Source organism: Passer montanus, unplaced genomic scaffold, assembly GCF_014805655.1.
Source record: "Passer montanus isolate IOZ18808 unplaced genomic scaffold, ASM1480565v1 scaffold11, whole genome shotgun sequence".
NCBI classification, from domain to species: Eukaryota; Metazoa; Chordata; class Aves; order Passeriformes; family Passeridae; genus Passer; species Passer montanus.
The window spans coordinates 1,534,508-1,559,821 of NW_024357613.1; the positions used below are offsets into that span (position 1 = coordinate 1,534,508).

Here is a 25,314-nt window from a genome sequence, read left to right on the forward strand (position 1 = left end):
TCAGGTATGATTAAACTGCAGCTGCTCTTCCTGTAGGACTTACCACATGAACTCAAGGAATTTTCAGTCATGCTGGTTGCATCTGCTTAGCATTGACATTGCTAGCCACTAGCTCCTGGTCTGGGTTACCATCTAGATTAGGTACCTGCCTACTTCACCTGAAGACATAAATCTCACCTTGAGCTCTCAAAGCCAGTCTAAGCTTAAGCACATAAATGCATGCCAGCTTGTTACTTAGAAGCAGTTGTCTTAATTCAGAGGGCTATTTAGACTATTTAATGCTCAAGAAAAAGATACAGGTTAAATGCAGACGGCAAGTTTTTGAGTTCATTTAGAGAAACAGTTTTAGCTTCCAGAACAGCATCACATTTTCATTTGGCTTCATTTCACACACTGTCTCATTTTAAACTGCCACTGTGTTGAGATGCACCCCCTACAGGAGAAGTGCAAATTAGGACAGTAAGGACACAAATCTATTTCAGAATTAAACCATTTGGTACCATACAGCACGAAGAGAGTGAAGGATAGAATTGCTGGATCATCACTACAAACAATTTAAGCGAACTTTTATTGAAGCGTTAAGTTGTGGTACAGATATTTTTAAATGATCAAAGTCTAACACCACAGAAATTATAAACACCATACTCCCCCCATCCTGATCACCCAGATAGTTCAGTAACCCATTCAACAGCTTTCATTTTCATAGACGAGGCTTATGCTTCTTTTTCTAAGATGCATTCTCTTCCCATATTACTTGAAAAGGGATCTTCAGTGTACTTAAAGGACCTCAAGCCAAAAAAAGTCAGAACAAATGGGACAATGCAAGAACAAAAAAAAATCCATTGAAATATTGGTCCTCAATATTAACACCAAAAAGCATTAGTGCCATTTACAGCATGTAATTGATAACATTGGTAAAGAACATCAATAATATGCTTTAAAAAAAAAAAATCAACATGTTCCAACCACTTGATTTCTAACCAAGCAGACTTTAGTTTAGAAGCACTGAAAAAGTGCTTCATTTATAAATACAGAAGGAACAAAAGAACCATTGCATCAAACCAGAAAGAGTCAAAACATTGCAAGGACAAGAGGGGAAAAATAATCTCAATTTTGCTGTTAACATGCTGGTCTCACAGCTGTTAAAATCGCAGTATTTGCAAACAAACATAGCTGAAAGTGTGCCAGCTTTTCAAAGCCTGCATTTTAGTCAATACTCATTAAAGTGACTTTGAATTACACACTTATTCATGCTCCATGAATAGCATTCTACTTCACTTCTGTCCAGGTGTCCCAGACAGTTCTTGTTCTATACCTTCACTTAATGCCCTCAAGTCACAGTAAGAGGAACCACCTTAGCAATTAGGAGGAAAAAACAGATGAAGTCACAACAATCAAGTACAACATAAGTCACATGCACAACAATGTCACAGGACTGTCACAAGACAGAGGCATTAGCTTTGCTTGGAACAACAAAATGAAGTGACACTGGACCAGTTTAGAAGCACTCTTTACAGTCCAAAGTGGCAGGTCACAGGTTTTACTGAGAATAATCCAAACCAATCAACACACAAATGGCAAATTCCACTCCTCCACCAGCCCACCTGCCAGGGCTCGGGAGCACCAGCTTCCTGCTCTGACACAACAGGTGATTAGAACAGAAAATGCCCACTGCCAATATCAACTTGCACTTTGCAAAGCTGTCACACAATGACGCCAAAGCACTTGAAGCCTGGCTCAGCTCTTCCCCTGTCAAGTCTTGGACCTTCTTCAAATTCTGCCATTGCGTAGCGGTGTGACAGCTTGGGGATGTGGACAGACAAATGACCATCAAGGTGAGACAAAACTTAGCCTGCACTAGTACCGGTACCCAAGTTACTGAAGGTGAAAGACCAATGCTTCAGCCCAGCTCCACAGGAGAGCTGAGCAAATTCCTAGAAGCTTTATTAGAGCATGAAAAGTCAGTCTGATTTAAAAATAAATCAACCACCACCTGTAGTAGCAAAACAATTTGTAACTGTTTTAAGAAGTTTCTCCAAACATGAAAGTGTTAATTAGGAATCAGTTTCATTAGAAATCATAGAAGTTCATCAAAAACTGTTTTAGACTGAAATCACAACGTAGATTAAAAAAAAAGTGACAATTTAACAGAGAACTGTCCCCAGTGAGTAGGTTGAGGCTGAAGTCTAATGAGGACGAAAGCCTTGTCTGTGGGGAATTTTTGGTGATACTTGGAGAAAAACTATATTGTGTGTAATTCTACCTGAATCATTTTTACAAGTGTTGTAAAGTTTCATACAGTAAGATTTTTCTACATGCACTTCAATTTCACAGCAAGAGTGGCATAGAGTACCTAAACACAGAAGAGAGCATTCATGCAAGATATCTAACTCCTTGATATAATAATGCATACAATTCAAAATGGTTATACTATGATTACACCTAGGGCTTTCCACGACTACAAGGTGGTGGGAGTGGAAAGCATGGCCCCCTGAATCATCAACTAGAAAGCAACCACCACCTTTTATACGGGATTTCTTTTTGCGCTTTTTCTTCATTCTTAATCAACTGTGCTGTTGCTGGCGATTTTTTGTGAAACTGGTAAAAACAAAATTATAATCACTGAATTGGGCAATCTGGTGATCAAGACGTTTAAACCCCTCAATCTTCTGGGCAGAGGAAAACACTGTGCGACATTTAGAGCTCTAGAAAACAAAAAAAAAAGGGGGGATGTTACTTCTAAAACTGTCATTTAGAGATGGATTAGCACACTGCATTTCATATATGGCTTTCACCAACATGTTTTAAAACTTTTCCTGACAATGGTGCAGAAAGTTTCATTCCCAAGCAGTGATTCTGCTCCCTACATACAGTACTGCTGTTCTGTGAACAATTATGGGGGATGGAGCACCTCTCCTATGCACACAGGCTGAGGGAATTGGGCTTGGTCAGCCTGGGGAAGAGAAGGCTCTGGGGAGACCTTACAGCACCTTCCAGTACCTAAAGGGGACTGCAAGAGAGATGGAGAGGGACTTTTTGCCAGAGCTTGTAATGGTAGAACAAGTGACAACAGATTCAAACTGAAAGAGGGTGGGTTTAGATCAGATATTGGGAAAAAAGAAAATCTTCATTGTGAGGGTGGTCAGGCACTGGCACAGGTTGCCCAGAGAATCTGTGTTTGCCCCATCCCTGGCAGTGTTCAAGGCCAGGCTGGATGGGGCTCTGAGCAATCTGGTCTTGTGGAAAGTGTCCCTGCCCATGGCAGGGGGGTTGGAACTAGATGATCTTTAAGGTCTCTTCCAACCCAAATCATTTTGTGGTTCTATGATTAGCTGAGAGCAACACTATTAACAGCAGGTGTTCTACAACTGACAGTGTCAGGCAAATCCAGAAAAATGCCAAGGCAAGAAGTTATGCCTATACAGAACTACATAAGATGTCATTAGAATTCTGGGACTGGGATGCTGCATCTTACTGTTTCTGAAGTTTGCTGAAGAGTTTACAAGACTGAAGAGTATTTTTACTTTCCAAAGAAACTACCACTCAAATATAGAGGGAAACTGGAAACTGTTAATTTCCAGTAAAAATCTCTAGCCTTGCTTCATTTGTGTCTATATGTATTTCACAAGTTAATGCAAGAAAACTCACCTGATTAACAAAGAGAGTTGTCACAAATTTTCCTGGCTTGAAAACCTCTACAACTTTTCTAATCAGGTCATCGTAAGAGGTCTGACTTATGTTTGTTTCAAAACTAACGTAAGAAAACTCTGGTTCTGGAGTGATGTGAATAGTCCAGTAAGTTCCCTGAAAAAAAAAAATAAGGTATTATTACCACCAAAAATTTATTTCTTTTTATTTACCAGTGGTAATTATTAGTGAGAGTAAAACTTACATCCGATTTCATCCCATTCATTGAATACCCACAAGGATTGAACATTGTAGCATCAATAACAGAACCTGGTATCAGGTCACGAATTCCACTCATCTGAAACAAAGTTAAACAACTCTGTTTACCATGCATCCTTACACTTGTTTAGATTTACCTCAAAGGCAGAATGAACATCTAAATACAGCAAAGAGGACACCAGAATTCTCCCAAGAATGAGTGAGTCTGATTACATGTATCACTGTAGATGACCTTGGTTTGCACCCTGTCACTACATCAATGGCAGTGACAAGCTGCAGGCAAGCTATCACACTGCCTCTTACAGAGCCCAGCTGCATCCATCCAAGACAAGGAAACAGCTTAGAACTCCAAAACATATTTGCTTTTGCTGCTGAAATGGAAAATGGAGCTTCTCTTCAACCATGAAGTGAAGGCTGTTTACACTTACTCCAGAGTAAGGATATACTAGTTCATGCCCTAGGAAGAAGTGCAATCCCAAGCATTTTGATTTACCACACAGTACCTGAGCTACAGCCAAATCTCAATAGCAAATACAGTGTGAGAATCAAAGCCTAAGATGGAAAACAAGACGAAGTCAGTGTATTTGTCAGGACAACTTGTTCATGTCACACGACTTCCCCATCTGGTTAGAGGCAAACCCATCAAGTTTAGATGCCAAATCTGCCCTTCCCCTCATCCAAATGGCTCCCTGAATTGACCCAGATTTTGATTCCTACTTAACCTTTGCAGTCCTCATCTCCAGTCTAAGCCTTACTCCTCAATCTACATCCTTGAAAGTTACTCAAATTGTGGTTTTATCCCTACTTCAACATTCCTCAGAGTAAAAGCTTCCTGTCACCCAAAGCACTGCATATTGCTGTTTTCACTCAAAGAAGGGCATGGAAAACAGGAAGCTATATTCCCCAAAATACTCTTGGGTTAAATCCATTTTCCTCCCAAAGTATTAGCCTGACACTTTCTACAACATCTCTCCTACCACAAAATAAACCTTGTATTAAAGATAAGTGAATGAAGCATTTTGTTGCCCAATTTCCACCATTCCCCAAAACACTCAGTTTTCAAGCAAACATACACGAGTGACATCATTTGCAGTAACACCATCTTTCATGTAGAACTGGTCCATAACTACTGGGTCAAGCTCACTCATCAGAATTTCCAGGGTCTGATCAGGCTGATTGGATATCCGACTCTCTGGGAAATCCAGGGTGTACAGGTACCTACATAAAGCACAAAACAAGTATGTAACACATACTGACAGCACCAAGTTCTACTGCAAAGACTTCAAGTTCTTCACATACATACCAGCAATCAGAGTTCATACGCCCCATGCAATAAGCTGCTCCATCTAGACAAGACAAAAAGCCTCCAGTTAATGTACCACAGCTCAACATTTATGTAAAATATTATGTTTATTTCTTAGTTAAAGACAGGGGCCTTTCATGGAAAGGCCCCATGAAGTTCACTGATGCAGTCAGCAGCTGTACCAAATAACCAGGCATTTAACTTCAGGAATGCCAAATTAATAATCAGAAAAGCAAGTTTCCTCAGAAGTGGGTCTGGATACCCCAGCTAAGACACTATTATCAGGAAATCACTATTACAGTTTAGCTATGCACAGAAAGAAATCCTGGAACTCTTAAAGCCTCCATTAAATAAATTTATGATTATAATTTATTTTCAAGTAACTCAGATGAGTACCATGGCTTCCATGTTCCTTCAAAAACCTATCACTTTAAAATTTAAGATTCTTCTTGTAGTCCTAAACCACATCAAATGTTTAAATTTATTGTAACTTCTTCACATTTCATAACACTTCACACATTTCACATCATAATGTGTGAAAAGCCCACATTTTTCTTCAGTGTATTACTTACTTTAAATTACTATCTCAGCTTTTTAATAGGGCTTTCAGAATTCTGAAGTGATTGGAAGTATGAAGATGACCCCAGTTCAGACAAGGTGCTAAATCTCAAGCTTAGTGTAATTTAAATTTTGATCTTGGCAAACTAGTATCAGAAATCCAGAAAAGAAGTATTTATAGCTTTTGACTTTCATGCAAGGACTGCTAAATTCTTGGCCTAGCAGCCTGTAGCTATTGTACTGCTCATCACTTCCCACATAACATCAACCCCCCCACCCAACTTTGCTGAAGTTTCATCAACTTACTTGGGAAAATTTCATTAAGAAACTCTACTTCTTCCTGGAAATTCCTATGTGGGTACTCCTGGTGGGAAGGCTTCATGAAATTCTTACGTGAATAAAAGAAGCTCTGAAAAAATAAAGGTGCATGCATCTTAGGTATTGAGTATTACCCATCCACCTTGAATCTAAGAATTTAGAAAAATGCAAGCATTTACCATGAACTTTCACAGGACCTAAGTTTTCATTGTTAAAACACTGCTACCTGTATTTCCATTTCAAAAGCACATGGTTACTCTCATCTGAATTTTAAGCTCCAGGAGGCAGCTTACTTATAAACTTGTTTTGCACTTGACAGCATGGGCACAGTTACTCCTAAGTAACTCAGCTCAATGGCATTTGTTAGTTAGCACCCACCAAGAGACAAATAAAAGGGCAACTCCTGCAGCAGAGCAATCTTACATTACAGTGTTCCCGTTATGGGAAGCACACAAACATCCAGGTTTCAGAACATTTAATGAAAAGAGTGAATTTGAAATAGCAGCCAAAAGCTTTTTGTACATTCCAAGGAAGATTTTTGACACCTTACCTGAATTGAGTCAAACCCACTGTACTCCCTAGCAAGCTCCAACAGGGGAACCAGTGCTTGCAGTAAGAGGGTGGTACCACACGTCTTCAAAATGAAACGTCTCTTGGAGACAAACATGCTACTCTCACTGCAAAAGAGGTGTTAAGAAGACATTAAGTGCTCTACATAAAACAGTCCAGGAGGGAGTTGTTAGGTCTTGGTCCTTATCCCAACCAAATGCATTATTCTAAGTGAACACTCAGCATATGGCACAAACATGCTCAGCAAATAGATCAAATCAACAGAATGCAGCTAACATTTGAGAGCTGTTATGATTTCCCAAAGCAAACACCTGCTCTGAGCATGATATTACAGAGCTGTCACACTACAGGAAAAGGCACACACATTAGACACCCTCAAACTACCTGAAAAAAACAAAGATGCTGTGAAGTGGGTACACAGGCACAGCTATAGGATATGCCTCATAAGTAAGATACAGAAATTAACTATATATAAACTAAGTCAGATACTTAAGTACAGCCCAGCTGAACTGGAGATAGGCATTGATACCAGATCAAGAACATTTAAACATGCTAAACAAGTATCTTTTCATCAGGTAACTGAACAACAGTACTAAATTAGCTCAAGTAACTCAATTTGGAATGCTGTTTACAAATTCAAAATCGAGGTTAAAGTTCATCCAGGATGCAGTGCAACTAGTTACTCTTCCCAGAATTTTGTTTTGAATACATGAAGCTTGAAGATACAAGACTTGAACACAGTTTCTTCGACTAGCTTGCTCTTAGCACAACCCTGCCCTCAAGGCAGTCTTTTAGAGTAAACTAAAAACTTCAGTATTTGTAATCTGAAGTGAACCAGAGAATGTCAAATGCATCTGTAAAGTTCATGTACAAAAAGCAAGAAAGCATTCTGCAAGATGAAAAACACATGGCAGAAGTAGTGTCCTTACAACTAACTGCAGCACACACAACAAAAATTCCAGGGTTCCAGGAAAGCTACAGTTTTACAGATACCCTTATGTCAGCTGCAAGAGTTGTTCCACTTGATTGTATTATGTGCAGTTAAGGCTGATCTACCAATAAGGTTTTTTTGCTGATCTGTAAGTGACACCTATAGCCTATTCTGCTGAAGTAATACTGAAATTCTGCATTGGGGACACTCAGTTACCCACAGACAGAATTAAGTGATGCCACCACAGCTCTGTGCCTCCTTTTGGTTAAAGGAAAAGAGAAGCACAACTATGAAGAGATTTGCACTTCTGAGCAGGAGATCCCTGCAAGTTGTAGCCATCAACCTGTCATTAATCCAAGACTGGATTCTCAGCCAAGCGAATCACGTATGACAGCTTTCACTTTTTTCCCTCCTAGGGACTAAAAGAATCAGCCAATGCCTTACCTGAGTACATAAGCTTCCTGCTTGTCAGTTTTTGTCACACTTATGATCAAACAATGCACATTCTCCAGAAGTTTGTCCCACTCAATCCTGTGAAGAAATTACAGAAGAGCACAAACAACAGGTTAAACAAACCAAGCTTGCTGGAGCCCTGGGTAAAAAGCCCAAACAGGACCAGAGTCCTGAGTTACTGAATCCAAAAGAACAAAATGGGAAGAGTTTTCATACAGGGACTGACTCCCACAATACAGTAATACTCCATCCTTTGCTCTTGATGGCTCAATAGTCCTCAAAATCTGTTACCATCATCTGCTGCATGTGGACAACTGCCAAACAGCAGCCTCAGGCTCCTAACCAGGTGAGTACTCAGCATAACCTTAAATCCTGCATCCCACATGCTGGTAACTTCAGGTATGCTTCAGGTTGAACCTCTATGCACTTCCAGCACAGTAGTCATTGGCAACTACTACAGCAATAAACCAGTAAGTTATTATTAAGATGTTTTAATTGACCAGTTTAGAGTTAAGTTCATAATTTAACTGAAAAGCTAAAAACCAATAGATTTCAGTGGCCTGAATTCCTCTTGGACCAACGAGGATCACAGAATTCCTTCATACAGTGCAAATTGTAGCTATGGTACTAGAATTCAGTACGGCAGTAGAGGTTTAGTATTTCAATTCTTTACTAATATTACTCATTCTACAAAGTCTGGGAAAAAAAAAACCCAAACCAAAACCAAGGGCTCAAATTAAGCCAAAAGGTTTCTAAGAGAAATTATGGACTTGCAAAAAAACTACTTTGGTTGTCACTTCAGTCTTGTGTCTACACCAGATTAATATAATTCAGTGCGGTCAATTTTGCTATAAATAAGACAGAAACAGATACAGCTTCCTGATGTCACAAAATTGCAAAACTGCCAGCTGTCCTACTTCTCCCTGCCCACAGCATATTCCACCTGCAGGTCTGTGCTGGCTCTTGTCCTCAGAGATGTCATGATCCAAGAGATTTACTAACCCAGCATAAAACTAAGCTGCTCATGAGTAGAGCTGGAATAACTGCAGGAGCTAGGACCACAAAAAAATTGCCAATTTTTCATCACCAAGCAAGCTCAGCTTGCCCATATAAAACTGTCAGGCTAATCCTTCTTCAGGAGGCAGACCTCTCACCCTTTAGTGACACTGCAAAAGCCCTGTCTGTGGCTGTATGCCAGGACACAGCACTCACTGTTAATTCCATCAACACACTTTCTCCTGCAGCCACCAGCCTTTCCTCTTAGAAAACAGGTCAGTTCATCAAGTTGAAGTTTTAGATTCTGTTATATGTATAATTAAAACATCCACATATTCTTTAACCTTTCTAAACAGCCAGCAAATAAATGCCTTAACTTCTTCCTCCAATGAATTCATTCATTCATTCAGGAGAATGCCTTTTGAAACTGAATTCTGTACCTTTAGTAATACTAGAGGACTATCCCATTTAAAGTACACCAGAATAGTAATATTTATATATATATGATTCAACCAGAACATACATTAAGAAAATCCTACCTATTTAAAAAAGCCTCGTAATTCAATGCACATCTGATTAACCTAGAAATTCAGTGATATAACTGGATACTTAAAAGCAAAGTGAGGTTTACCCCGAAGTTAGGGACCTTTGATGAAATGCTTTTCTGCAAACACAGACATGACAGCACAGACACTCAAATCTCCATGCCAAATTACAAAGGTTATTTTGAGTGCTCAGCTCAAGTCCCACACATTTACTCAGCTCTATACTTATGTCATTGACTTAAGGTAGCTCTGTTCCCAAAAGTCAAGTGTACATGAAAATGCAAGTGGCTGCTCACCTTAAAAAGGCTGGTAAATGCAAAGAGTGAAATAAATAAATGCAATATAAACTGTCTTCTAAGTGCTCCTAGAAAATAATACAATTTTGGTAGTAAGAGTACTAAAGGATTTATTTTTCTCTGGCTACAGCACACCAGCCTAAGTTTGCCAGCCACTCTTGCTGTAAATTGAACTAGGTAACATATTAGATTGTTCAAACCACTCCAGCACCCCTACTGACATTTTCTCTGCCATTAAATAAACACCCAGAGCCTGACATTGCATTTGGGAAAGGGGAGGAGGAGCTCCCCAATGCTGAGCTGTACTAACCCCATTTGTACATTGCTACAAATCTGATTTTGTACTTGCCCAAGTATTAATGGGCATGTAGCTATCTTAGGCTTTGCAAGAGCATAGGTCTCAGCCTTCACAAGCTTCTTAGCTGGTCAGACAGTCAAAACCTCAGCCTTATGCAGGCAGGTGACACTTTTTAAGTATCACTGTAGTGCAGTTCTGTGCAGGCATTTCAGGGAAATGTCTTGTCCATGCTCCAGACACATATTAGCAGAGGAAGATGAAACAAGTTTGGTAGTTCAGTATAGCACCAACAATGTACTATTGTGTGTGTAAATTGCAAAGCCCACGATGCAAAGGGAGTCCTGTTATGCTTGTTGGTATTTAGGTACCATGGCTTAAGTCTGCAGTTGCACAAGACCTTTGCATATCACAGCTTTGCTCAAGTGCTCACTATTGTACTACAGAAACCAAAGCTAACACACTAAATGTTGTGCTCAGCCTTTAGAGAAATACAGGGCCAGGTCATAATTTGATCTGTCTAGAGCAGCACTAAAGAAAAACCCTACAACTTTAGAAACAGACAGGATGCTAGGCTTGCTCTAGAAACATACACAGACTAACAAAGGGGTGCAGCACCCAGGATGAGACTTGGCCACATTAGGGAGTAGTCCTGCAGGGATTCTGGCCTGTATCTGTCTGCATTTTAAAGTTAAGTACAGAAAACTAAAGAAAGATTATGTTGGATCAAATCCAGCCTATTTAAACAAGATGACCTTAGTATTTGGCATGTTCTATTGTTTAAAGCACAGCTAAGGAAGAACATCTGGGAATACTTTGTACCAAGTAGATTAAGTTCACTACAAGTCTAACTCTTGTATTTCTTCCCCCTTTTTTTCTGTTCCATATACTTGCCACTAGTTGAGACAAACAATATCTACCCACACTTGAATGGAGAAACAAATGAACCTTAAAAGTAGTATTTCAATGGTTATCACTACATCTATTGCAGCTATTCAATAGTAAGTAAAAATCCACTACGTTAGTAATTTGAGAACACTACCAATAGCTGAGTTAAGTTTTAACTTGGAAGCAAAGCCTGCAACTGAAAAAGGGTACCCAAGTAAGAGTGATTCGCAATGAAGTGCCAACATGGACATCTCCTCTTCAAAATTCCCCCTTCAATGATCAATAGGCAAGACATTACTATTTCCTAAATTATTTCCCAGAGCTAGACATCAGAACAATGCCAGTTTGGAAACTGCTTTCCTATACTCAAGCATAGTAGAACATGATCCATGAGAGTCACTGGCAGCTCTCACTGGAAGCAAGTTCTGCAGCAGACCTGCAGACACAGACTTGAGACTGACTTCTCACTTATGTGGGCTCACTGACCATTTCATTCCAAAGTTGTAAGATGCCCTTTCTAAATTTTCAAATAACTGCTACTTATCCAGAATCAAATCAGTTTCTTGAATGGGCAAGCATGATGCACCTTAAATAACTGCACCTTCTCAGAAAATAGCAAATGAAAATGGAATACATCTACTCAAGTGTGAAGAACTGTCCTTGCCTGAATGGTAAAAAGCTATTTGTTCTACACCTGACTAGCAGAACACCCCAAAAGGAAAAAAAAAAGATAAAATCAAGCTTAACAATTTACTCCTATACCTGTGTTGTAATATTTAGTGCCTTATCAACAGACTTGTTACCAGAGTACAAATAAGTTCCATTCAAACTGCCAACCAAGTATGTCAGTAGGGAAAAGCTATTATAACTGAGAAGTAGCTTAACTGCAGGAAGTATGCTTCATGAATAATAGTTCCTCAGCATTATAGCTGTTCCTTTATTTCAGAAGGAAGTTTTCCTTGACAGATAAAACCATGCCTTTGCACACAAGTTATTGGCCTCTTCTGAGCCTTTACCTTCAGGGGTAAAACACATTCTTTAACAGGAGTTAAGCATACCAGGCACAATACTGCTGTTTCAGGCCAACTGGGAATGTGCTAACAGCAATTTGAAGAGATTAAGAACTACATCAAGAATTCGTTCCTATCAGCAACCAACAGCCTCCTCAAACTCACCACCCCACCACCAGGAACTTGCTAAGGCAGCCAGACAGCACTGTGAAGAAAGGTTGTATTGCAGTAGGGCAGGAATTCTTAGGAAATAAACCATAAGGAACTCCTAAATACAGCTTAGGCTATATACATACCCTTGCATAGCTTTTCATTAGAATAGAACAGCTGACAATTCTATAGTACCACAAGTAATAAGCCTTTTAATCTTGACTATGTAAGACCTTGTTTTAATGTCAAGCACCCAACTGCAGAACAATCCTTTATCCCCTGTTACCTACTAGAGTGTTTTTAGGAGCCATAGTTACCTCATTAGCAGGCTACAGTTAAATAGGCAAATTCCTACCAATACCATGATCCAGACAGCCTAAAACTGTGTTTAAACTGCCTAGGCATAGGAGATGCAGCCAAGACACACAAAATTGTGCTGGCTAAACATTGGAGTCAGCAGAGCTGGAACACTGCTTTCAAGCATCCCAGAACAGGTAGGAACAGTACAAACCACACAAAAGTCACAAGCATTTTAAAGCACCTCTCAGCAGCTCGTGTATTTCTCTGCAGACAGCTGCATGTGAATTACTTTCTCTTAGAAATATAATTTAAAAATTGCTGTTCAAGATAGGTTACCTTGCACCACAGCCTGAATTTAGGCTAAGACCTTTGCAACGTGATAAGTTTACACAGGCAGTATCTGTGGGGTGCACAAAAGTGTCACACCCTCTAAATGCTCTGAGTACAGATATATACAGAGACTGTCCACATCTCCCTTATCCTAAACCTATGAAGCCTTCCAGGGACATGCACTTAATCTTGAGAGACAGGCACCTGGGTGGAAAACTGCATCCACATTAAAAGTGATTCTATGCAGTACTGCTCACAAAATCCTTCTTGCCTAGAAAGTCCCAAGCCAAGTACTTAGAGCATCACTCCCAAATGAAACCAAGATATTTCAGCAATGGCACAAAGACGGCCACAGCTGGGGCTCTGAAGGCTGCTTATTTCTCCTCTTGTGGGTCTTACACCACTATTGCAATTACATGGAATAGGGACTCCATCCTTTACATCCAAAGACACTCAATGGCTATTCTCAAGTCTCTCATATCCAAGGACACTCAATGATTCTCAAGTCTCTCACATCCAAGGACATCCAAAGTGTTTAAGGAAGCTTGAGTTCCAGCAGGCAAAGCAGGACTTACACAAGCAACATTCAGGGCAAATTTGAGTGTCATTTTCTCCAGAAGGAACACACCGTAAGGCAGCAAGTATCTACCAAAAGTCTTCCTGTTCTCCCGGCTGAGCAAACAACCATTAGGAAAGCCCTTTGAGGAACACACCAATAGCTGCTTTTTTATTTTCCACAGTCTCACTAAGGGCCCAGACCTTTGGCAGACAGTGACTACCCAAGTGCTTCAGCACTTTAAGTGATAAGGTAGGAAAAGGTCAGAAAGTCTTCAAGATAAGTCTTCACTTCCTACAAGCGCAAGCAGTATCAGAAGTGAGAATAAAAGGGTTTGTTACCATTGAATGAAACCATTCTTTAATTACAATTTTGAGTTACAAGAGAACATTTTATCAGTAATTTTGAACCAGATTGAAAATCTAATTGATTAATATCTATTCTGATAAGGGGAAGACTGCACTCTACATAAAGTTCTCCAGATAAACTCGCATCGCCCATAAAAAAAGCTCCCCAAGTACACGGGGACAGAAGCCCTTATCTGAGCACAGCCCTGCCTTCTTTCCAGAGTCCCTTCAGTTTTGTTCCAAAGCACTGCAGGAACATGCAGGGCTCATGGCCCAGCTTCCTTGTACCTTCAGAGTTTGAGGAAACAGGCAGGTGGCACTGCCCAGACTGGGGAAAGGGCAGAGGTGCAGCAGCACTGCAGCACTGAGCTACTCGGGCTACAGGGTGCAGCACACCGCAAGGATTGACAGGACTCCTATCAAATCCTTCAGTGCCTCAGCACTTGGGAGCTTTCCTGTAGCACAGGATCAGAATGTCCTATCAGAGTCACCCCATACTGCTCATGGCTGCAGTTTTCTCCAGCCTGTGTCTCCATGTAATATAGACAAATAAGAAGCAGATTAAAAGTCCACAAAAAAGCTCAATTTCAGAGTATTCCTCAGGGCTGAATGCTTGAGATATGAGCTTTTAACACTGGCATCATTTATTTATGGTTTCAAACTTCTGTACCTTCAAGATCCTGATAGCCCTTGAGATGGAAAATACATAGCTGCACATCATCTGAAGGAATAAACAGCTTATTTTACTGTGGGGAGAGTGAACGCACTACACAGTCACCATGGAAATCCAGAGCTTGCAGCAAGTTCATCATGTTTTCAGCAAACCCTCTGTTTTCCATATATAGTCTAAGGCTATTTTTTTAGGGAAAAAAAATAAGGCTTTAAAAAGCATGGTGAGAACAAGCAATAAAATTAAAGCAAATTATTTTGAGACCACAAAAACATTAACTTCATTTCACTACTGGATATAAGCAGGGTAGGCATATTGAGATGCTTGCCAGTAACTATTTCAACCACAAGACCTTTCTGCATAATTCATTAACAAGTGAGCAAAAACACCCCAAAACTTAAAGTAAAGCTCAAGTTCCATACTTTTTAGCGGAGACTTTTACTGAAGGTATTAATTTGACAAGTCAAGATCTTTTCTGAAACACATTACACATTATCCAAAGTTTGCCCATAGGAGGGAAAAAATGTGGAAAAGTCTTAATTGCATCAGCTCAAGATATCCAGCAAACACTTTAAAGTATCTAATCCCTAACAAGCACACACAACATGGAAATTTTTAGCTTTGAACACCAGCTTAGTCATTCAGGAGATGAATGGTTCACATTTCACTACTAAGCAGGTATTAAAATACAAAAGGCAAGCTCAACTGGTTTGCAACTTGATTCTAATTTAGCTATTGTTCTACAGTTTCAGCTTTGATTTCAGGTACTGTTCAACATAAACTAGCTCATTCAATCACCTTTATAGAATTAGCATAGTAGGATACATTGTATTCAAGACTTTTATTCGCATCTATCAGCTGTAATAGGTAATGTAATTCTGACGGTTTTCCAAAAGAAAATGTTTGTACAAGGTCATTTCATGCTAGAAACACTTTCAGACATGTCACAGCTTCCTACCAAAGCAAGCAAGCACCTTAGATTAACATGTTGTATTAAGAGCCAATTAACACAAAAGTCTTCAAAGCCTGCTCACAGCACTGACACTGCGTTAAAGACCACACGTTCAACAGTTAACAGTTTTTATCCACTCTATTAAAACTTTACAGCCTTATCTAAACCACACAAAGGAACTATCCCAGTACCCACACTGCAATTCCATTAAATGCTCTGCGTTTAAAAGTTAAGTTTGCAGTTTTGCAAACACGAGTCTCAGCTGACAAATGGAACACCAGAGATCATGAATGTGTCAGTGAGGAAAGCATCTGCAGAATGCCATCTCTAAACTACATCTGCATAGTAACGCAAAGTCAAATGAGTACTTTTGGAATCTTTCACATTTTAAGTCAAACACTAGAGGATTCCTCCAGCACCTAAGTAGCTCACATCATCTGCAAGTATTTTAGCTAAGATTTTCCTTCCAGGATTGCCTGGACATTACCTATACAAGCTGCTGCCCTGTACCTGCTACACCACTAAGACTCAGAGAGCTATAAAATCACATGTGATAATTTCCATGTTAAGTACATTATTCAGAAAGATCTAAACAGCTTCACAAGTTAAAGTTACACAAGCAAATTACCTCAGAGGTAAAAATACTCTGCAGTGCTTCTGGTACAGCAGAAATGAAGCTTCCACTAACCGTGAGCATTCAGACATGCACACACATGGGCTATTCATTACTTTAAAAAAAGGGCAGTTATCTGCTCACTGCCAATTCAGATCTGTGAATAGCTGAGTCTACCATGATATACACGGGAAATTTCCTGAGAAACACCAAAGCAAGGGAAAAAATAAATAGATACATCGCTGAATTGAGATCATTAGCATATTCCAAACATTAAATACACTATGACAAGCTCTCTTGCTCAAACTCTGACAAGAGACCATCGGGTAACAGTGATATGCTCAAGCAGACCTGGACATGCTGAGAGCCAGATCCTCCAGCAACCACTCGAACCTGAAAAGCTGAACAGCTCAGCTGACCATACTGAAGGTGAACTACTCACACGAGCATAACCTTCAGATTTGCCCTGTTTACTTAGGACAAGCCTACCTTTACCAACTATGTCAGCTGCTCCCACTTACATAGCATTTTTATTGTCACTGCAAGCTCGCCCATAGTTCTGCAGCTTTTGCTTTGTACTTCAAGCTCGCAGCTACCATTTTCTGACACTTCCAGAACACTATTTTTTGTGGATCTACACTTGGACCCTCACAGTCAGAAGTCTAAGTATTCCACAGAATCCTAGAATGGTATGGACTGGAAGGGGCCCTAAAGACCCCCTCGCTCCAGTGTTTTTACACTGTCCTCCTTCCTCCAAAGCACAGCACTGGCACTCCGCAGCACAGACGCCCCGTGCGCAGCACGGCTCCAGAGCCGCCCGGTGTGCCGGCAGGTGGCCATCGGCTCCTGCGCTAACAAAGGCGGCGCGGGCCCATTCCCGGGCGGCGGGCGGGGAGCGGCGGGAGCCGGTGCCGAACACGTGCGCCGGGAGCGGAGCGGGCCCCGGGCCTTCCTTCCCCCGCCGCGGGCGGCGCCGAGCGCGGCGCCAGCGCATTCCCCACATGCCCATTGGGTGACGGGCGCGGCCCGGCCCTCCGCGGCGTCCCGCTCCCATTGGCCTCGGCCGCTCAATGGGGGAGAGCGACGGCAGCGGCGGCGCGGCCCGGGAGCGCGGCCAGGACACTCACGTGTAAACCGCGGCTCCAGCCACACTTCTGCTGGGCGAGGAGGGGGCACTCCTTTCGCGGTGCCTCCCTCGCTCCGCTGCCCATCGCACGGCTGGGAGACGCGGGAAGGGTCCCCGGGTACCGCCTGCTTCCCTCGGCGAGAGCCGCTCTGTGGAGCCGTCCGGCTACGCAGTGCCGGAGGTCGCCGCCACACCGGCCATGTGAGAGGGAACCATCGACCCTCGCCGCGACAGCCACAGGCATCTCCCTTTCCAGCCTGCATTAACGGGGAGGGAGATTTCTGAGGCCCCGCTGTCAGCAGCGCCGCACGGGCAGGGATTTCCCGAGCCCTCCCATCCGAAACTGGCCGTAGGAGCGGGAAGGGCCGCCGCAGAGCGGTGGGCGCCGCTGCCGTGGCCCGGCCGCCAGCAGCACTGCGACACCGCGCCCGCTCCCCCCGCGGCGCTCCGGCCGCAGCGGCACACGCCCGGCCCGGCTCCGCTCCGCCACATGTTGCCAGCGGGAACCGCGCGGGCTGCACGAGGTGGCGGCGCGGAATGGCTTCCGTCCCCGGCACCGCCACCTCCCGCCCGCCGGGACGGGGGGAGCCTCCCTGCCCGAGGGTCTCTGGAGGGCGGCGGAAGGTCACCCCCCGCGGGGAGATGCTGGAGCTGTCACCGGGAGAGCGGGAAGGCGGCCGGCAGCACGGGAGCCCAGCCCCCACCGACGGCCACCCCGGAACCTGCCTTCCCCCGGCGCGGCCGCCATCGCCCCCCAAAGCGCCGCCACACCCGGGCCATTCAGGGACCCTCCCGCCCGCCGGCCGCCCCCCGCGGGCAGCGCGGCCCCCGCCGCCGCCTCTCCCCGCTGCGACCCCACCCCGCGCCGGCCGCTCGCGGACCTGGGTATGGTGCGGAGGTCGCCGGACCCCTTGCTCTGGTGCGGCTCCTGCTGCGCGGGCTGCTGCCGGGCGAACCACACCTCCAACAGCTTCTCGGTCCCTTCGAAGAAGTGTGCACCGCTCTCCTTCATGGTGAGACAACTCGGCAACCAACAACCACAGAAATTAAACGACAACCAAACTGCCGCCCCCGGCCGCCACCGTTCGCTGCTGCTGCTGCTGCACGGGCCGCGCTGCTAAAGCCGCCGGGTCCCAGTCCGTCCCGGGCGGGTTTCACCTTCTGGGGGATTTGTGAAATATTAATTACAAAAAAAAATAATAAAGGAATAAGTAGAAGAAGGAAGGATTTTTTTTTTTAAACGGGCGAAAACCACCCGGAGTGCGCGGCGGCGGATGCGGCGTGAGCGTGTGTGAGCGGGTTACAGTCCGAGCGGGGGTGCGGGCGGGCGATGCGGTTCGGTTCCTTGTAGTCCGTGTGTTCCCCTGTTACAGAGAAGAGCGTTGAGCGAGCGCTAGCTAATGTCGCCGGCCATACTGTGTAAGCGAGCGGCTGGTGCGCACGCAGCCGCCTTTATACGCCCGCAGGTAGCGCGTCACGCCGGGCCGCGCTGCTCATTGGGCGGCCGCCGCTCCGGCCCGCCCGTCCCCGCTTCCCATTGGATGGTGGGGACGCCCGTCAAGGCGTCTGCCGGTTCCTCTGGCCCCTCCCGCTGCAGCCCTCCCGCCCGCCGGGCCGCAGGGAGCGGGAGATGGAGCGCGGGCGGCGGCGGGCCGGGGCAGCGCTCGGGCCGCGCCGCTCCGAACGTGGGTGGGAAGCACGGGCTGTGGTCGGCAGGGAGCCGTGCCGCGGGAAGCAGGGCTGAACATGGCCTAGAGGCGCCGGGGGAGCATCCCCCGAATCCGTGGGGCGCGTAGCGAGGGGCGAGCCCGAGGATTCCGGCTCTTCCAGGGCCGCGGCGGCCGCGCTGCGCCCGCGCCCGGCGCTCCTTCCCGCTGCGCCCGCCGTAAGGCGCTTCTCTCCCTTGTCAGGGCGGCTCAGCCGAGCGTTCAGGCGTAGTTCCCGCTCCCTTGGCCCCTTCCAGGAGCCCAGCGTGTGTGACCGAAAATGGGGAGTCACTGGTACGCGGGTGTGTGGCACACGGAGGGAGTGACCGGGCAGGGCATGTGGGCGCACACTGGGGGCACCGCGGATCTGTGTGTTACCTGATAACCTGCGACTCTTTTTTTCTCCTAATATTTATAAGAAATTGTTGAAAACCACATAGCTCTATGGTCACCTAAAGCATTTTTTATCGATACTATAAAACATTATGAACTCGGCGTTGCAATACTCCGTAGTCTGAGGAAAGGCTCGCAACTGATAAAATGAAGAACAGCACATCCCGTCTTCCCCGATGAGCCTGCGGTACTTGCGCTACATGGGACAGGCAGCAGCAGATGGCTGGGGACAGATGAATGAGTCCCTACTAGGAGACAGTGAGACAGTATCGGACGGCATAATAGGCAGTGGGCTCTGTCCACCAGCGGAGAGTGAGTCACTGAGCCAGTGAGTCATTGCCAAGGCAGCTGGACGTGAATCATTCCCTAGGTAGCTGGTTGCCGCTGTACGCTCCCATGGCACAGCCTTAATAGCTGGCAGAGAACCACGTTCTCCAGTGCTGGGGCTTCGCTGGTTTTTATTAACTTCATGTGAGTTGTGACAACTCTAAAGAAAAAGGTTTTCCTTTCTCAGCCGTTTCTGTGTACCTCCATGCTGCCTCCTTCCTTGTGCCAGTACAAGCACTTGTATGGCTGGGTAGTGGACTGCATCAAGTTTAATGCTGACTCCTTAGTTTTAATGATGGTTAATCGTTTTTAATTGTGATCAGCTTTAATTTGCATCAGTTTCCCAAGCCAGTTCATGTCCCAGCTACATAGATGCTTGTATTGGTATAAATAAGAAGCTGTGCTTGGGCATGCACATGAAATTGTGGATGGGGAGTGCAGGACCACTAGTTTCAGTAGTCACAATGGATTAAATCTGCTTGAAGTGCTAATAGCATTACATCTGAGAGTTTGTGGACTTAGTCCAGCCATACTCCACATTTACTTTTAATACCAGTATTCCCATCCTCCTTTCTAAATGTGCAGTACTAGTTCCTAATTCTGTCTTCTGTTGATTTAATGTTCTTTCTAGTTTTCAGTCAGGTGTTTGATCCTACTTGCTGTTTGCAAGTGACCCGTGTCACAGTGCTCCAGCCAGATATGACTTTTTCTTGTCATGGATTCTGTCTCGTGGAGTTTGACTTCCTGATTTTGACTATGGTGTGGTCTCTCAGCAGGTCTTGGACCACATGCTCACAAATTTTGTCATTTCCTGAAGTCTTGACAGTTCGCTTGTCTGCCCCCTCAATTTGTTCTTTTTCTGACTTTTCCAATTCAGGACTTGGCACTTGCTACCAGACAGTCTTCACTACAGTCAGAGTGACCCTAACTCACTAGCTGTGACCGTTCTCCCTTGGTTTTAAGGTACACCAGTTGCCTGTAACAATGCTTCTGAGGCATTTCAGGTGAAGACAAAATAAATAAGTAAATTAAGTATATTCTTTTTTTATTTCTGGGAAGCTTCTCAGTGGATTGGATAACCTATGAAACCACACGAAGTGTTTGTTTGAAAGTTTAAGAAGGGACAATACAGCTCAGTATCACCAGCTAACATGAGGACGGAAATGATCTCAACACTGAGTAAGATGGAATAGTATTTTTCCTGATGTGACAGAAAAGTAGCAGGGTGATGTTGTATATTTGAAGCCAGATCACCTAAAAAGAGATTTGTATTAATGCTGAAGGCTGCAGGCCTTCCTTCAGAGGAGTTTGGATTGCTGATAGATACACAAAAAACAGGTGGAGGAGGGAAAGGAGGGAAACAGTGAAAGCTCTTTTTTGAACTTGACTGACAACTAGACATGAACAAAGTATTGTCTGAGAGACAGGCTGAGGTTTCAGGAAGGACAGAAGGAGATTGTTTTGGATTAGGGGGAGGTTCTGTGAGTCAGTGTTAGAAAGATGTTTGCTGAATTCATGTTTACAACTGAGATTACCCAGAGATAAAGGGCAGGACAAGAGCTGAAGGACCAACAGGTTTGAAAATATCCATTCAAAGGGGTTGCACTAATTTAACTAGACCAGTTTTGAAATTGTTTTGATAACATTAATCAGTCATTTGAATCTGGAGGAAGAATGGCTTGGGAAGACAGGAAGGCTCAGATATCATCATATGATTGTAGACACGGGGCCAAAAATTGTTTATGATCTTGTTCCTTTGTAGTAATCTGCTGGCACAACAGGCTGTAACTGGCCAGGTACATTCCTCTGTGTGCAGGAGGAAATTCTGTGTTACAAAAAACCTGTTGTGACTATTGTCATAACCTTTTTTTTTTTAATGTTAGGTGTGTTACCAAGCCCAGCAGTCAGAGTTCAGAGGTTCTGCATAGCAAAACAGAGCTAAACAGAGCTTTGGGGCAGTCAGAAACAGAATGCAAGCCTGTATGGGGCTGAAGCTGCTCCCCATTTTCATTGCTATAACCAGCTGCAGAGCACAGAGCTCACAGAGTTAGTGGGAAGCTAACTTACCCATATTGGTCATATCCATATTCTTGAACAGGGCAAGCTTGATGTCAACAAATAATCATGTCCAGAAAGAAAGATGAGAAAGTATGAATGGTTTTTGGTTTTTTTTTTGGGTATGGAAAGGACAATGATGAATTCTCTTTTCTTAGCCAGTCTCTTTACACTTTGCCAGTAGTGCAGAGGGACTGCAGACTTCTTGAAATTTCTCCTTAGGGAATGCTTCTTGTGTAGAGGTTTCCTCACTTTGAACAGCTATTTTGGGCAGCTGGAATGATCCATAGGAGGCTGTGGCAGCAAAGTCATTTAGAGCAGCCAACTTACACGAGAGGCATTGCCAAGAAAAATTGAGATTTGAGTAGGGAATTAAAGCTGCCTTTACCAGCCCTCCACCCACCGGGCGCTAACGGATCGGGCTCACTCTTTGTGAAGGAGAACATTCCTTGTTAATATTTATGTAAAAGTTATATTCATGCTAATTCTCTGCATCTCTGCTATGTCACTGTGAAAAGCAAAATCTAGTGTGCTGTGAGGAGGAGCACTGCCTTAGTGTCTTCCTTCCCCAGTTGTTACAAAAGGAACAGGAAAGCAAGTTGCTGCACAGCCAGGGTAGGCATAGAGAAGGCATGACTTTCAAGGCATTTTTTCACTTCTTTTAGAAACAAAAGCACTCATCCCTACTATTGCCAACCCGGCCCTGCTCCTCCATTTCCATTTTGATTTACTTGCCCTGCTTCTCAGGTTTCTGCTTACAGAAAGGACAGCAACTGCAGCCAACTTCACAGTTCAGAGAGTCAAAGGTCTCAGAACAGAATTTCTCAGCAAATCTGGGCTGTTCTGCTACGTGGTAGAAATTGAAACTGTCATAGCAAAAAGCAGAAATGATCTTTCAGTAATGGGAGCTATTTTTAGCACAAAATAGTGATTTCAGCACCTAATGCTGTTATTCCCTGCTGAATAAATGGATTTATTACCTAGAACCAGGAAATATCCTTCTAAATTAAATGAGGAAGGTAAATGTGAAGAATTGTCCTGTGAAATAATTTTCAGGGTGCCATTATGTTTTCCTCTGCAGCTTGTTGACTGATAGTTGTAAGTGTAGTGCTGCCATATGATTTATCTCATGATAAATTATACTTGCTGACAAAAAAAAAAGGAAGCACTGGCAATTAAGTAACTCTTGTAACATTCTGTATATATGAAATTGTAAAGCAGAAGTAGCATAATTTTAATACTTGAACAGTGTATTTCTTATTAAAAACATTAAATTACTGAAGCTTCTTAAGGTTTAGTTTGTAGATCCAGTTGCAAATATTGGGCTAATGGAATAATTAATCAATTACATTTGGAAAAGATGAATTAAATGAAAAAGTTAGGCATTTCAATTTTCAATTTCAATAGGTTATACTTGCTGCTGGTTTATATGTCTTCTGTAGGCCTGGATGTCATGGTGATGGGCCATAAAAATTCCACTGCTGAAATGAACCATCACCCACCATTTAGTGATGGGTGTGAAATTTGCTCCTCTCCAGCCACCCGGCAGTAGACCCATGAGTTCACACGTCAGTTCCTTTCAGAAATGGGGTGGAGAAGATGCAGGGTCTTGCATTCATTTTCTTGAGTTCTGTTCTGTCCTTGTTATAAATGATGCTTTGTTCCACACTCCTGCAGTTGTCTAAACTGACTTTGCTCCCATGAACAGTCAATGTACTCATTAAAATCTGAGGCAAAGTATTCACTTCAGATCAGTAGCAAAGTGCAATTTGTATTTTGCCAAGATTATCTTTCATTCCTCTGTATGTTTTATTCCATAGCACTATAGTCCTTTTCTTTATTGTCTTTAGTTTATGAAGAATCTTTTTTTGTTGTTTGCTTTTCATATCTTTTTGAAAGTCTAATTCAGCCTGACTTTTGGTAATTCTTACTTTGTCCTGCCTTTTCTTCAATCCCCCAGATAACATTTCCTTTGTGCTTAAGCCTCTTTGCCATTTGGCAAATGTTTTGGGCTTCGCTTTTGGTTACTTATTCAACTAGCTCTCTTCAGTAAAACTTTTTCTGCTTTCTTGAGACAAAGTCCACACACTTTAATCCTTTTCATTTCAAATAATTGTATTATCCTCAATATTTGAATTCCTCAGTCCCTGACTTCACAAATAAGTTCTCTGGTTTCTCAAAGCTTGTCTTTATGAAATTTAGAATATTGTTTGCTTTTGGATCTTCTGCCAAATCAATTTTTACCTTACCAAATTGTTGTATATCTGTGAAACTCCCCTTCTGTCACTGGTCAATGGCAATGCAATTACTGTCATGCCTATATAGGTTTTTATATGTATTTGATTAATGAATGTAATACCCTGAATGCAATAATTAATTTAATTCAGAAATACAACATAAATATTTTATCCTTGCTTAAAAATACCTTTAACTGAGTTGTAGTTACCTTCAATTTTTATTTGTACCTAATTTACTAAAGATATTACATTATTCAAACAAAATCTAAACCAGTTACAGCTATCTTCAAAGAGGGACTGAAAAAAGAGAATTGAGTAATCCTGGTGCTTCTTATTGGTATTAGTTTTTCAGTGTTCTAAAAGCTTGTGTCAGCCCTTACATTTAGGCAATTAAAAAGTACATGGAAACTGTTGCTTGAGATGTCTTGTTGTTGTGTTCCTGAAAATGAAAAGGCTCACTTAAAATTCCCTGAGAAGATTGTTTTACTGAAGAATAGAATTTAGACATATTAGCAAAACTCACACTTTCTCCCCTTCCCCAATCTCCAAAAGCCCCATGTCATATGAGTCATTTTAGTCCAGTCTGAAAGAAGTCAGTACACAAACTCAGGCCTTGCTCCTGCAAACATTTACACATTTAACTTTTAAACTAAATTGGAGGTCAACAAAAGTATGCAAATCTAAGAAGCAATTAATGTACAGAAGTATTAGGAGGCATGACAGAATGAGAGAGGCAGGCTTCTCTTGGCTCCTCTGGAAGGAAGGAATGGTAATTTACAATATTATCTACTGTCTTCTGTTACCAGGGTACAGAATAATCAGAACTGACCTTCAGAGAAGGGGTTCCAGAGAAGAAAATGAACTGTGCCCTTTCTCCTCATCCTTGATCTTCTTGTCAAGCCAGATTTTTTTTTCTGCTTATTTTTTCAGTAGGAATTCAGGCTGCCATGTGCTCTACCTTCTTCCCCCATCTGCCCATGGTGAGGGAAACATCACAAAGAATAGAAACATCACAAAGAATAAGATGTATTAGTTAAATTAATTGTGTTGGCATGTACTATGGTTTAATACTGAATGAACATATCTTTATGATCTTTATTAAAAGAGATCTTTATTAAAAGTTTATTTGTCTCATTTCCTTGATGTAGGTTGTTAACAGTTCATATCTGAGACCTTTTCATTATCTTCTGATAAGCAGCTAAACTAAGAAAGGTGCAGTAGGCAAAGAGAAAACAAATAATCTGTTAAAAAACCCCCCAACCCCCAAAAGGTTATTATATTTTAAAGAAGAAATAAAGCTCCAACCTTTCAAATACCCAACCTGGGCTGTATAGAAAACTTTGTTTGAAGGAACCAGCCTGGGAAGGATGTAATGTAAACCACATGGAGGAGTTTAGTTTACACAGAGCTAACAAAGATGTTTGTTTTTTTTTTTTTAATGATCCCATATACAAGGCCTATGGTTGAAGCTGAAAGGATTTTT

At 42.8% G+C, this 25,314-nt stretch overlaps 1 protein-coding gene across 1 annotated transcript; it reads right to left on the reverse strand.

Annotated features, from left to right (window-relative positions):
* Window positions 1–541: 541 nt before the first annotated feature.
* Window positions 542–18,173, reverse strand: AMD1 (adenosylmethionine decarboxylase 1). The gene is made up of 9 exons (XM_039726488.1): window positions 17,995–18,173; window positions 8,031–8,117; window positions 6,636–6,762; window positions 6,074–6,176; window positions 5,210–5,252; window positions 4,980–5,124; window positions 3,893–3,985; window positions 3,649–3,804; window positions 542–2,705 (listed from the first exon to the last, which is right to left on the reverse strand). The coding sequence occupies exons 1-9, from the start codon at window positions 18,123–18,125 to the stop codon at window positions 2,565–2,567; spliced, it is 1,026 nt and encodes a 341-aa protein (XP_039582422.1). The 5' UTR covers window positions 18,126–18,173; the 3' UTR covers window positions 542–2,564.
* Window positions 18,174–25,314: the final 7,141 nt, after the last annotated feature.

Bases quoted from the DNA above. Each gene is read 5' to 3' on its own strand.
- AMD1 (XM_039726488.1), bottom strand. From the start codon at position 18,125: ATGAAGGAGAGCGGTGCACACTTCTTCGAAGGGACCGAGAAGCTGTTG. The intron at 3,986-4,979 runs GTATGTTTGCTT...ACTTTGTTTCAG, and splicing joins CTGCAAATGATGTCACTCGT to ATGAGTGGAATTCGTGACCT. The intron at 3,805-3,892 runs GTAAGTTTTACT...TTTTTTTTTCAG, and splicing joins TGAATGGGATGAAATCGGAT to GGAACTTACTGGACTATTCA.